The sequence below is a fragment of the Microtus oregoni genome, unplaced genomic scaffold (assembly GCF_018167655.1).
Source record: "Microtus oregoni isolate MIOR12 unplaced genomic scaffold, Mior012 000002F_ref0000024, whole genome shotgun sequence".
Taxonomy (NCBI): domain Eukaryota; kingdom Metazoa; phylum Chordata; class Mammalia; order Rodentia; family Cricetidae; genus Microtus; species Microtus oregoni.
Genome location: NW_024543061.1, coordinates 57,477,526 through 57,490,324, shown reverse-complemented (window position 1 = coordinate 57,490,324; position 12,799 = coordinate 57,477,526). Strand labels below are relative to the sequence as shown.

Genomic DNA, 12,799 nt, shown 5'->3' with positions numbered 1-12,799 from the left:
CATTAAAAATACTTGGTCATAGTATTGAGAATCAGCAGGAATTTTGAAAAGCAATAAGAATTCAGTCTTTGATATCTCTGTTATATTATCCAACCTCTCTGAGATTCTGACACTTTTGATCTCCTCCTGGTGAGGCGGAGTGGCAAGACTCTAATACTCATGATGTTGTGGGGACAAAGAGGAATTCTGACTCCAGGTGGTCACGATAGCAGCATAAGTGGTGGTGGCGATGGCTATAAAGGTGACAGTAATGATGGCTGAATCAAAAAGCAATAAGCCAATAATTATGATAGTATAGTTACACTTAGTCATAAACACATAGGTTTAGGCCAAAAGCAAAGAGAACAACATGTTTCATCATATTTAATCGTCACCACACTTTGGACAGGCTGCTGAATGACCTGGTTGTGTTCACTGTGAGAACATCTCTGCTCTCTATGATCTCTTCATCACAAGTGAAGACAGTGGAAATGGGGAACGGGACAACTGTCCAGGAGTTTACCCTGGAGGGATTTCCCGCTGTCCAGCGCCTGGGGAGGCTGCTCTTCTCGGTGCACCTGCTGGCATACCTGGCCTCCATCACAGGCAATGTGGTCATCGTCTCCGTCGTCTGCACCAGTTCCCATCTGAAAACCCCCATGTACTTTTTCCTCGGCGTTTTCTCCTTCTTTGAGTGTTGCTTTACCAGTGCTGTTATTCCTAAATTGTTGGCTATATTTCTTTTAGGGAAGCAAACAATTTCCTTTGTTGCCTGTTTCGTACAAGCCTTCGTCTTTGTATTCATTGGAGCCTTTGGCTTCCTTCTCATAGCCGTGATGTCAGTGGACAGGTGTGTGGCTATCTGCAAGCCTCTGCATTATCCCACCATCATGAACCCGAGAACCTGCACCCTCCTAATCACGGCCTGCCTTGCTGTGACCTTTGCCTTTATCACTTGGGTAGTAGTGAAGGTGTCCCGGTTATCCTTCTGTGGCCCCCATGTCATCCCACACTTCTTCTGTGACCTTGGCCCTCTGATTCACCTCTCCTGCTCAGACACCAGATCTGCGGAAACTCTGACCTTTGGCCTTGCTTTGCTTATCCTTCTCTCATCCCTCATTGTCACCATCGTTGCGTACAGCAGCATAGTAGTCACAATTGTGCGTCTCCCCTCAGCCAGGGAGCGACAGAAAGCTTTCTCCACCTGCTCATCCCACCTCATCGTCCTCTCTCTCATGTACGGCAGCTGCGTGTTTATTTATGTGAAACCGAGGCAAACAAGCCGGCTGGAATCCAACAGGGCGGCTGCTCTCGTGAACACAGTGCTGACCCCGCTTCTGAACCCTGTCATCTACACCCTGCGCAACAAGCAGGTCCACCGGGCTCTGAGGGAGGCTGTGTGCGGAATAAAAATGTCAAGGTAAGAAAACATTGTGTGTTCTTGGGGTGGAAATTATCAAAAAAAATTTTCTCTAGTTTAACAAGTGCGCAAGCCTTAGCAGATCAGAATGACATAATCCACATGCCTTCCGTGTAAATATCTCCATAAAATACAGCTGTTTGCTGGTTCATGGAGACATTTCAACGCAGCGTGTGTGCCTAATCCACTCTCTTTATTCCACATATTCCTGGCAATAGATTTTTGTTTGTTTTTCAAGGCAGGGTTTCCCTGTGTAACCCTGGCTGTCCTGAAACTCACTCTGTAGACCAACCTGGCCTTAAACTCACAGAAATCCACCTGCCTCTGCCTCATGAGAGCTGGGATTGAAGGTGTGCGCCTTCACAACCCAACATGGCAATAGACTTTGATTGCAAAATCCATTGAACTTTTTCATTCAAGTGATAGGAACTGTGTGCTTGAAATTCCTGAAATATATTGAACTATACCATTTAAATTGTGCTGTCTTCCATAAATTAGTATTATTTTAGCGGAAATAATAACTATTTACCAATGACAGTAAAATAACTAAAACAATTAGTGATTTTATTTGAATTGAAGCTTTGAAAATATTAGTGAAGGTAACCAATGCTTTGCCTGTGTTCCCTCCATGACTACTAAAGGAAACACGATCCTCTGTCTTGTAAAATATATGTCACAGTGTACATCATCTCCGTTTCTCCTCTTGTAACTGGACTCAACTGTACATGTATGCCTCATTGCAATGCAAAAGTGAAATACATTGTTTGGGATCTCAGTTCATTCTCTAAAATATCAAAATGGCTACTGCCTCCCATGCCTATTATTTTTTTTATTCATTTATTTGTTACTGATTTCTATGATGAACCTGTTACTAAGAAAAATGTATATAAGTTGGTTGGAAGGGGGTCATACTTAATAGTCATTCATAGGAGTTTCTTCAGATTCAGGAGTATAGAATATGAGCTGTTTACCTGCTTTGAGTTATTAATGAAAATAATTTAAACCAATTAGAGATTGCACTTCCTGGTAGAATTGTGTTTTCAATTAGTTACCTTCTAGTTGATAATCTATTTTAAAGCCTGTGGCTCAGTTTTTAACTTTTCATGCATTTAGCCCCAATTTTCAGGATATAATATGTTTGTCTCATCTTCATAAGAAATACCTCTGAAAAGATTATGATTGATTATTGTTTGTTTTGAAATCAGATCTCACTGTGAGGTTGGGTTGGACTTTCACCCATGTCTGCTTTAGTCACCTGAGTTCAGTAATAACAGAAAGGGGGCACCTTACCTAGATCTTTTCTTTCAGCTGAACTAAATCATTATATAACCACAAATAAAATTTTATAAAATTTCTTTAGGTTCCTGATTGGCCTTCAAAGTCATAATTCAAAGTTCATATTTTACCCCAAACTCATAGGCACAGCTCAAACTCACAAACTCCAGATACACAGTTTCTGCACTGGCTTAGACCTGTGGGTCCCCTAAAATGAAGCCTGCCCACACCATATTCATGCTCCCAGATCTGTCTCTGAATACACAAACCATGTACTGCTTTGCCTTGTTCGTCCCCCCAGAACCAAGCCAGCAACCACCATCTCCACAATCTCAGGCCTGACACTGGCTCCAAAATCTCAGGTCACACACCAGTGCTACCAGGTGACCTCCCTTGACTTACACTACCCATGTCCCATCTCCACACTGACAGACCTAGACCAAATTTAGCAGCTCCTATAGTAGTTGTACACTTCAGTCATATGGGCCCTGTTGAGGTAAGCTAGATGTTTACCCCAGACACATGTCCAGTGAAAGTTCACATGTCTAGGTCACATCACAAAAAACACACACACAAAACATAATAGAACAAGACAGTGTGTCCCACCTCAAACCTAGCTCTATAGGAATGTTCTCTAATGAGAATGACCTAGATGAAATCCAGGATACAGAGTTTCAAAGAACAATCATAAACCCAAGAATTCAAGGGCTTTATAGAAGACACACAAAAACCAGTGCGTTAGAGAGAATTAACAATAAATGTCAGTGTGATACTCAAGAAATGCTGCAAGAACTCCTTCGGCTCCTTCAGCCATTACTGCTGAGATACTAGCCCATTGGGGCGTGGTCTCTCTCTCTTTAAAAAAAGCTGCAACTGCCCTCCGCTGCTCTCTTGCTTCCGGCTCTGCTTCTGGCTCCTAGACTCCTTTCTTGATCGTGCAGACGGATGTTGTCTGGGACAGTGATCTGTAAGTTTTTCCCCTTTAAATAAAAACCATTTTATTAATCATAATTCCAAACTGGTGTGGGATCATTTGTGACTTACGCCTTCAAAGAAACCTTGAATATACCACTGAAGGAGATGATGAAGACAATACAGGATTTAAAAGTTGAACTCACTAAAGACATAGAAATATTGAAGGGGGTTTAAAGTGAAATTAAGATGAAATTGAAAAACTTAACAAACCAATTCAATTTAAAATCCTTGGGGGAAAGCCCTAGAGATGGACTGGATAAGCAGGTGGTAAAATATCATGACTGAGAAGTAAAGCAGAGGAATTAGACAACTCAAGCAAAGAATATGAAAATTTTTAAAAAATAAAAACATATGAGAGGAACACAAAAGAACTGTGTGACACCACAAAAAGACCAAGGCTTTGAATTATAGGCATGGAAGAAAGAGAAGAATCCAAGGTCACACCACAGACCAGATTGTCAACAAGATCATAGAAGAAAACTTTCCCAAATAAAGGAATAAAAACACCCATAAAATACAAGAAGCATACAGAATACCAAGTAGACACAATTGAAAAAACTCCTCATTGCATATTATAATTGAAACACTAAATATACAAAACCAAGGGGAGATAATGAAAGATGCTACAGAAAAAATCACTAGCCCCATAAAAAGGAAATCTATCAGAATAACAGATCATTTTTCCATTGTCATTTTAAAATCCAGAAGAGCTTTGAATGTATTCTAAGTTCTAAGAAACCATAGATGCCAACCTAGATTATTATATCCAGCAAAACTATCTACCATAGTTGAAGGAGAAAGAAGATCTTTCCATGATACAAACAGCTCAAAAGAATGCATGTACATCAAACCAGCCCTACAGAGAATATTAGAAGCAACACTTCAGACTGAAGAGAGGGAAAAGCATAGCCAAGACACTACACAAAGCAAGGAAATGAAGCTACAATTCCTACAAAGAGGAAGAGGTATCAAACAACAATGCAATCATCACATGCCCTCCAATAACTCTGAATGTTAGTAAACTTAATTCACCAATCAAAAGACATAGAGTAGCTCATCAACAGAAACAAAACCCTTCTTTCTAAGAAACTAATGATAGGCTCCACTTTAAATTGACAGCAAAAATATGTGATCTGAAAACCAGTATTTGTAGATATCCTAGCATCTGATAAAATAGACTTCAAATTAAACTAATCAGAAGAAATAAAGGACACATTATTATAATCAAGGAAACAATTGATCAAGAAGACATTGTAATCCTAAACACATATGCATCAGACTCTGGTTTGATCAAACACCCAATATCATAAAAAGCATACTATGAGACTTAAATATACAGATAAAATCCAACTTAGTTACAGTAGGTGTCTTAGCTTCAATTTTTATTGCTGTGAAAAGACACCATGACCCTGTTGCGGGAGGTCCTTCCGCTCCTCCAGCCTATAGCCGCTGAGATACCAGCCCATTGGGGCCAGCCTATAGCTGCTGAGATACCAGCCCATTGGGGCGTGGTCTCTCTCCCTTTAAAAAAGCAGCCACTTCCCTCTCCTCTCTCTCTTCACTTCCTGCTCCCTTCCTGGTTGCGCAGATGGCTGTTGTCTGGGACGGTGATCTGTAAGTTTTTTCCCCTTTAAATAAATACCACCCTATTAATTATAATTCTAAACTGGTGTGGCATTGTTTGTGACTTATGCCTTCATGACCCCAGTACTCTTATAAAGAAAACATTTAATTGGGGTAGCTCACTTACAGTTTCAGAGGTTCAGTCCATTATCATTATGACAGGAAGCATGGCAGTGTGTAGGCAGATGGTGATGATACATCTTGACCACAAGGCAGCAGGAAGTTGACTGACCCACCAGGTGGCATTCTGAGCATAGAAAACCTCAAAGTCTGCCCCCGCAGTGACACACTAACTCCAACAAGGCCACAACTCCTAATAGTGCTACTCCCTATGAGATTATGGGGGCCTTCGCATTCAAACTAACACAACAGGTGATTTCAATACCCCACTTTCTTCAATACTTAGGTTATCTGGGAAAAAGAAACATCAGAAATAAATGACATCATGTATCTAAAGAAACTACAGAATATGAAAATATAGTCTTCTCAGCAACTCATGGAAGAATCTCTAAAACAGAGAATATCCTGGGAAACAACAAAAACTTAACAAATTCAGAAAAAAATGATCCCACATAGCCTTTCTTTTCATGATGCAAAGCTTAAAATCAACAACAGATGAAACTCTAGAAAGTACACAGATTTGTAAAGATTAAATAGTACATTTATGAATGATGAGTAGGTCAAATAAGAAATCAACAAAGGAATTCAAATTTCTTGGAATTAAGTGAAATTGACAAAACATCTGGGACACATTAAAAGAAATCCTACACAAGGCATTTTTTGCTCTAAGAGCCTGTATTTAAATGTCAGAAACAGCACAAATTTTAATGACTTAATGATACAATTCAAGAATTTGGAAAAATAAAAACAAACCCATCCCTAATCCAGTAGACAGGAAGAAACAAAAGAATTTGGAAAAATAAGAACAAACCCAACCCTAATCCAGCAGACAGGAAGAAACAACAAAAATCAGAACAGAAATGAAAGAAATAGAATCAAAGAAAACAGTATTAAGATGAACCTAAGAGCAGGTTGTTTGAAAGGATGAACAAGGGCCTGGAAAGATGGCTCAGCAGTTAAGAGATTGTTGCTTTTACACAGGACCCAGGTTTTATTACCATCACCCACATGGTGGCTCATAACCATACAAAACTCCAATTCCAGGAGATCTAATAAACTTCTTTTGACCTTGTAAAATTTTAAGACAACTCTAAAGCCATTTCTGACAATTCTGATCCCTCTTAATCTCAGCAGTAATGCTCCCTCTTCCCCCTAGGAACCAAGGACCTAACAGCTACTGAAATGATGGGAACTTTCCATTTCCCTAAGTCTCTGTGAATGTACTCCAGAAATTGGGACAAGATAATCTTTAAGATGTTGACTCAGTTCCTGAACAATTACCCACACACGTATGTTTTGACTCAGCCCCTGGGAAATGGGGTCAAAGTGACCTCTTATCTCATCTGATCTGGCAACTGCTCTCCAGGCAATTATTGGTAATAGCCCTTTTGAATAAACCAATCACAATAGTCAAAGAACAACCCCCAGACACCCCTTGCTTCTATGGCTTTTTTCTTCAAAAGTAGCCTGTACAAGCTATTTGGGGTCTCTTGGCTTCCCAAATGCTGAGGGACCCTGTCATGACAGAATTAATAAAATCCTCATGCTTTTACATCAAATGTGGTGTGAGAGGTGGTCTCTGGGGGCGAGTCCTCCTCAGTGTTTGGACTGTAGGGTCCAACAACCTCTGTATGCACCAGGCACACACATGGCGCACAGAAATACATGTGAGCAAGACACTCATATGGATAAAATACATAAATCTTTTTTTAAAGATAACAGACGATTGGTCCAATTAACCAGAAGAAAGAAAGAAATGACTCAAGTCCAAATCAGCAGAATCAGAAATGAACAAGAAAAACATTACAGCAGAAACCAAAGAAAGGGAATAATTTTAAAACCTATATTCCTCCAAATTATAAAATCCAAAAGAAATGAATGGATTTCTAAATTCATCCAAATCATCAAACTAAAACCAAGAGGACCCATAACAGACCAATAAAATAGCAAATAGCAAAACCAAAACAATAATAACAAAAACTGTCTGAAGGAAAGTGTTCAGGTCCTTCAGAATTCTACAAGGCCATTGGAGATAATCTACAACTCATACATATTAAACTATTCTAAAAAGTAAAAATATAAACAGAAGGCACACTCCCAACTTCCTTCTAAAAACTCAGTACTACTCTAATACCAAAACTGAGTAAAGACACAACAAAGAAAGAAAACCACAGGCCAATATTTTTGGTGAATATACATATAAAAATACTCAATGGCATACTTTCAAGCAGAGTATAGGCATATATCCACAACAATCCTTAGGGTTAATGATGAAAATGTAGGGTTGGTTCAGCATATGCAAGTCAATAAATATGATAAGTTATATAAACAGTCTTAAAGACAAAAGTCATATATATGATCATCTCACTATATGCAGAAAAAGTCTTTGACCTGATTCAATCACCTTGCACAAGAAAATAAATTGACCAAAGATCTCAGTGTGAAACATTGAAACTGCCAGAAGAAAACATAGGCAATGCCCTACATGATATAGATGTAGGAAAGGATTCTCTCCATTTATCCAGGAATTAAAGCCAACAATTGACAAATAGGGCCTCATAAGACTAAAAAGCTTGTGTTCATCTAAAAAAACATCAATTTATTGAAGAGGAAGTCTTCAAGAGAATTTTGCCAGATATACCTGTGGTAGAGGACTAATATAAAGAACTCAAAAAACAAATAACAAAGGAAACAAATGGACCAATTGAAAAATGAACTATTGATATAAACAGATGTCTGGGGCTGCAGATCCCTGGCCCCTTGACTTTCTTTGTTTGCCTCAGACCTTTGCCTGTTGGAGTGAACAGAGCAAAACAACTTCTTCTCCTTTGCCTTCAGCTGCTCTGAGCGTGAGACCCTCATGAGTTCCTGATGGTAGGAGAGTGAATTCTGGTGGGTTTTAGAGCTGGAAATCCCAAGAGCTGGAGCGTGGCTATCAGTTAAGGATCCCTCTGTAAGTTTCCCTGTAGCACAATAAAGTTGGCATTCTTGTTTCAAGAATGACCCATATCCCCGTGTTTCTGTCTGTCAATATCCGTGTGTGTGTGTGTGTGTGTGTGTGTGTGTGTGTGTGTGTGTGATTAAGTCTCCAGCCTAGTTCCTGGCTCACGTACCAGTCCTGTAGTGCAGGCCATAGATTACAGGCATAGTACAAACAGAGAGTTCTAAAAATGAAAAATAAAAATGGCTCAAAATCCCTCAAAAGATAGTCATCATCCTTAACAATTAGGGACATGCAAATCCACATAATGTTGAGCTTTCATCTTACTGTAATCAAAAAGCCTAAGATCAAGAAAAAAAAACTGACAAGTGCTGGTGGGAATGTGGGGGAACTACATGGACAGCTACCATGATTGAAAAGTGAATTAAGCAAATAGGAAAACAGAAGCCAGAGGTCCAATAATTGAATCTTCAGCTCTAGGTTACTCAGCAGCTGTTGATGTAGTAAGTGAAGAATCAACCAATGTGGGATTCCCCTCTGTATGCTGTAATTACCATTGATTAATAAAGAAACTGCTTTGGGCCTATAGCAGGGCAGAACAGAGGTAGGCAGGGGAAACTAAACTGAATGCTAGGAGAAAAGAGGTTGAATCAAGAGAAGCTATGACAGACACCAGAACTTACCCAGTAAGCCACACCCTTATGGCAATACACAGATTAATGGAGATAGATTAATTTAAGATATGAGTTAGCCAGAAATACGCTTAAGCTATTAGCCAAAGTGTATTGCAAATGATGATCTCTGTGTGATTACTTTGGGGCTGAAAAGCCAGGAACAAACAAGCAGCCTCCTACTACAATCAACTAACAGGTGGAGAATAGTACACTAAAATCTGGTGCTGAAACATCCTTTTGAGTCACGTACCCATTACTAGGTAACCCAGTGTCAAAGACATCAGTATTCATAACTTGATGGTCCTACAAAGGAGAAAATGTGCCTGATAGGCTGAGAATCCCTTTTCTTGCCTTGGTTTTGAAGGAGTAATCAAATATTTTAAAATAAGTATAATGGAGATGCTGAAAGATCACTAAAGTGGAAAAATCAAATAATGATGAAGAATTTGAAGAGAGCTAGGGATGTGGCTCAGTGGAAGCATGAGAACCTGAGATTGAATCCCCAGCACTTATGTAACAGGCTGGACATGGCTATGAGAGCCAGTAATCTCAGGACAGTGCTGGGGTAGGGTGGGGGCAGTTGGAGGTACTAGATTATGCAGATTGGCTGGCTAGCTGGCTGAGCCAAAGCAGTGAGCTTCTGGTTCAGTGACTGACCCCAGCTTAGGGCAACAGCACACAGAAAGATAAAGACAACTGGTGTCTTCTCATGCTCTGCATTGTGTGAAGGTACACAAGCACTACACTCTCATGAATGTTCCCAGACATACAAAACATACAATATATAGTACACACAGAAAAAAAGAAAGGAAAAGTAATTGAAGAGGATACAAATAAATGAAAAGATAGCTAATATCTATGAATTAAAAGAATTAATGCTGCTAAAATATCCATATCACCCTAATCATTCTACAGATTTCATGCAACCTATATCAAAATGGCACTGGCATTGTCTACATAAAGAAAATAAATCCTAAAACTCTGAGAAGCCAAAGCAATTCTGAGCAATTATTAGTAAGAAAATGATGAAAATATCATGTTACTAGGTTTCAAATACACTATAAAGTTATAGTTACCAAATTAACATGGTAGTGGCACAGAAACCTTCCTCTATAAACATGGAATAGGAGAGAGAGCCTAGAAATGAGCCAACTAAATCTTTACAAAGTTGAATAATACACATCTGAAAAACGGTAGTCTGTTTAATAATGACAGGAAAAGTCAATATCCATATGCAGAAAAATGAAGCTAGGCCTCCTATTTCTTTCCACATACCCATATCTACTCTAATGGACTTAAATGTTATGCCACAAAAACATTTCCATATAACCCAGTTTAAAAGTGGCCCTAAAAGATGTATCCAGAGAAAACATGGACAAGAAATAGATGCAAAAACTGCTCAATATCACCAATTAACTATCAAAAGAAATGCAAATCAAACTACAATGAGGTATTTTCATAGTACAGTTAGATTGGCTATGACCAAAGCGACAAGTGCCAGGAAAGATGTGGAGGAAGGAGAACAGACATTTTAATAAGCATTATGGAAAGTAATGTGAAGGGTACCTCACAAACTCAGAACTACCAGTGGGCTAAGAATTACACTGGCTGGTGTAGTTCCAAAGAAAATGAAGTCAACTTGTAGTGATAAGTGATTTCTCCTGTTTTATCTAGCACTATGAACAATCACCAAAATGCACAACCACCACATCTCCACCAGAAAAGCAGACCAAGAAAATGCGGCATATGTACATAATGGAGTATATTCAGGCATTAAAATGCAGTGTGATCTTTTGGATGTGGTTGAATCTAGAGAGCCCAGTAAGAGAAATAATTCAGAAATATAAATATAAAAAAATCACATGGCCTAACTCATAATATGGGATTGAAAATACCATGGTATTAGAAAGTACAAACCTAAGTTGTGAATTTTCAGGGAGACTGTATCTGACCCAGGGCTCACGAAACACTGTAAGAGGAGGATTAAAGAATGTAAGAGCAGGATGATAGGGAGGGGTGCTGTGCAATGCTGTCTTCTGCAATGACAGCGCTGTTACAATCATGAACTCCCAGCAGCTGTGGTTGCCTGCATATGCCAGCCTCAACTCTGGCATGAATGGGAGAGGCACTCCCCAGGCCCCGTCTGTTGCAGGGAGCTTTTGGCAGCTGACAGCTTCAGGAGAAGGTGGAACCATGTTATTTTGAGACTGTGCTCACTGGTAGCTTTCCCGTGATCCAGCGGATGGCCCCACAGCCTTGTGCATGTTTGTACAACACTAACTGGACTCAGCAGGTTATAAGAATGGGGGACAGAAAAGGAAAAGGAGAAGGAGAAGGTGAGGAGAAGGACACCAAGTTGCAGGGTATGTATTGGGAGAATTGGGAGAGTTGAAGGAGGGAAATACAGAGTAGGTATGATTATATTTCATGTACACACATATAAAACTCTCACAAATAATAAAAAAAATTACAAGAGAAAAAAGATAACTTGCAGAAGCCGGAAGCAGCAGGAAGGTGGAGAGGGGCTGATTGACAGGTACAATGCACACAGATAGAATGATGTGACTCAGAGTTCAAGTGCATAGTAGGATGGCTATATTCCATGAAAATATGTTGGTTTTTCAAAGTAGCCAAAAGTGCATTGTATCTAAAACTATGACAACAATTCCAAATAATTCCTCTTAATAATTCCAAAATAATTCCTTTGAATAATATTGGGAGGTGGTGATGTTTGCATCCAGGGCAACTAGGAAAAACACAACTTGGAGTCTTGTGGAAGGACAGTGTCCTTGGAGATGCTGGAGTCTTGTGGAAGGACAGTGTCCTTGGAGATGCTGGAGTCTTGTGGAAGGACAGTGTCCTTGGAGATGCTGGAGTCTTGTGGAAGGACAGTGTCCTTGGAGATGCTGGAGTCTTGTGGAAGGACAGTGTCCTTGGAGATGCTGGAGTCTGGCTGGCAGTCTTTCAGAGAGGGGAGGGGAGAGCATCTGCGTGTGAGGGTTTGAGCTACGAAACTTGCCTCACTCTTCCGAGCTGTGCCCCTTTGCCATTACACAACCTATGTTATGTTATCAGCTTACATCTAGCTCTGAGAAAATAGAGCTAAAATTGTGAACTTTAAGCATTTCATAGAAAGAAACAAAAATTATCTGAAGTAATGAACATAATAGTTACCCTCAATTGGTCAACACAAAACATGTACGCGCCAAAGCATATTATTGTGCTTATTCACATATATGACTATATATAGAAAACAAGGGAGTCCTGGGATAAGATAGCTGACGCTGTCACTGTATGAGTCAGGAAGGCAGGAAGTTGGAATAAGAAAACATAGATTTTATTGCAGAGAGAAATAGAGGAAGAGGATTGGAAATGCACAGGGAAGTTAAAGGGCTCCAGAGAACCCAAGAACTCTGAAGTTCCACGATGCGCTTGATATTTACAGCTGCACCCCTCCAGCATAGTGACTTCCCTGCAAGTACAAAGACAATTCAGTCACCTCAGTGTCGCGTTTGAGTCCGCACACCCAAGACATCTCCAGTTAAACACGAGTTATGCAGGACGCGAGATCACAGGTGCAAAGCTAAATGTGGCCAGTAGAGGGCTCTAGTACACAAAGGAGTAAATTCACCAGCTTGAACACAGTTCTGATGGACACCACGCACACACACACACACACACACACACACACACACACACACACACACACACGCACGAGCACACCGACGTGTACACACACTGCTCCGCAGACTCTCCCTCTCCTCGCACCTATAAACAGTATTCAGGTTTTTA

The 12,799-nt window shown here is 40.0% G+C and overlaps 1 protein-coding gene across 1 annotated transcript; it reads left to right on the top strand.

Moving 5' to 3' along the window:
- The first annotated feature begins 470 nt into the window (after positions 1-470).
- Positions 471-1,403, top strand: LOC121436187 (olfactory receptor 6M1-like). The gene has a single exon (XM_041635910.1). The coding sequence runs from the start codon at positions 471-473 to the stop codon at positions 1,401-1,403; it is 933 nt and encodes a 310-aa protein (XP_041491844.1).
- Positions 1,404-12,799: the final 11,396 nt, after the last annotated feature.

Bases quoted from the DNA above. Each gene is read 5' to 3' on its own strand.
- LOC121436187 (XM_041635910.1), top strand. From the start codon at position 471: ATGGGGAACGGGACAACTGTCCAGGAGTTTACCCTGGAGGGATTTCCC.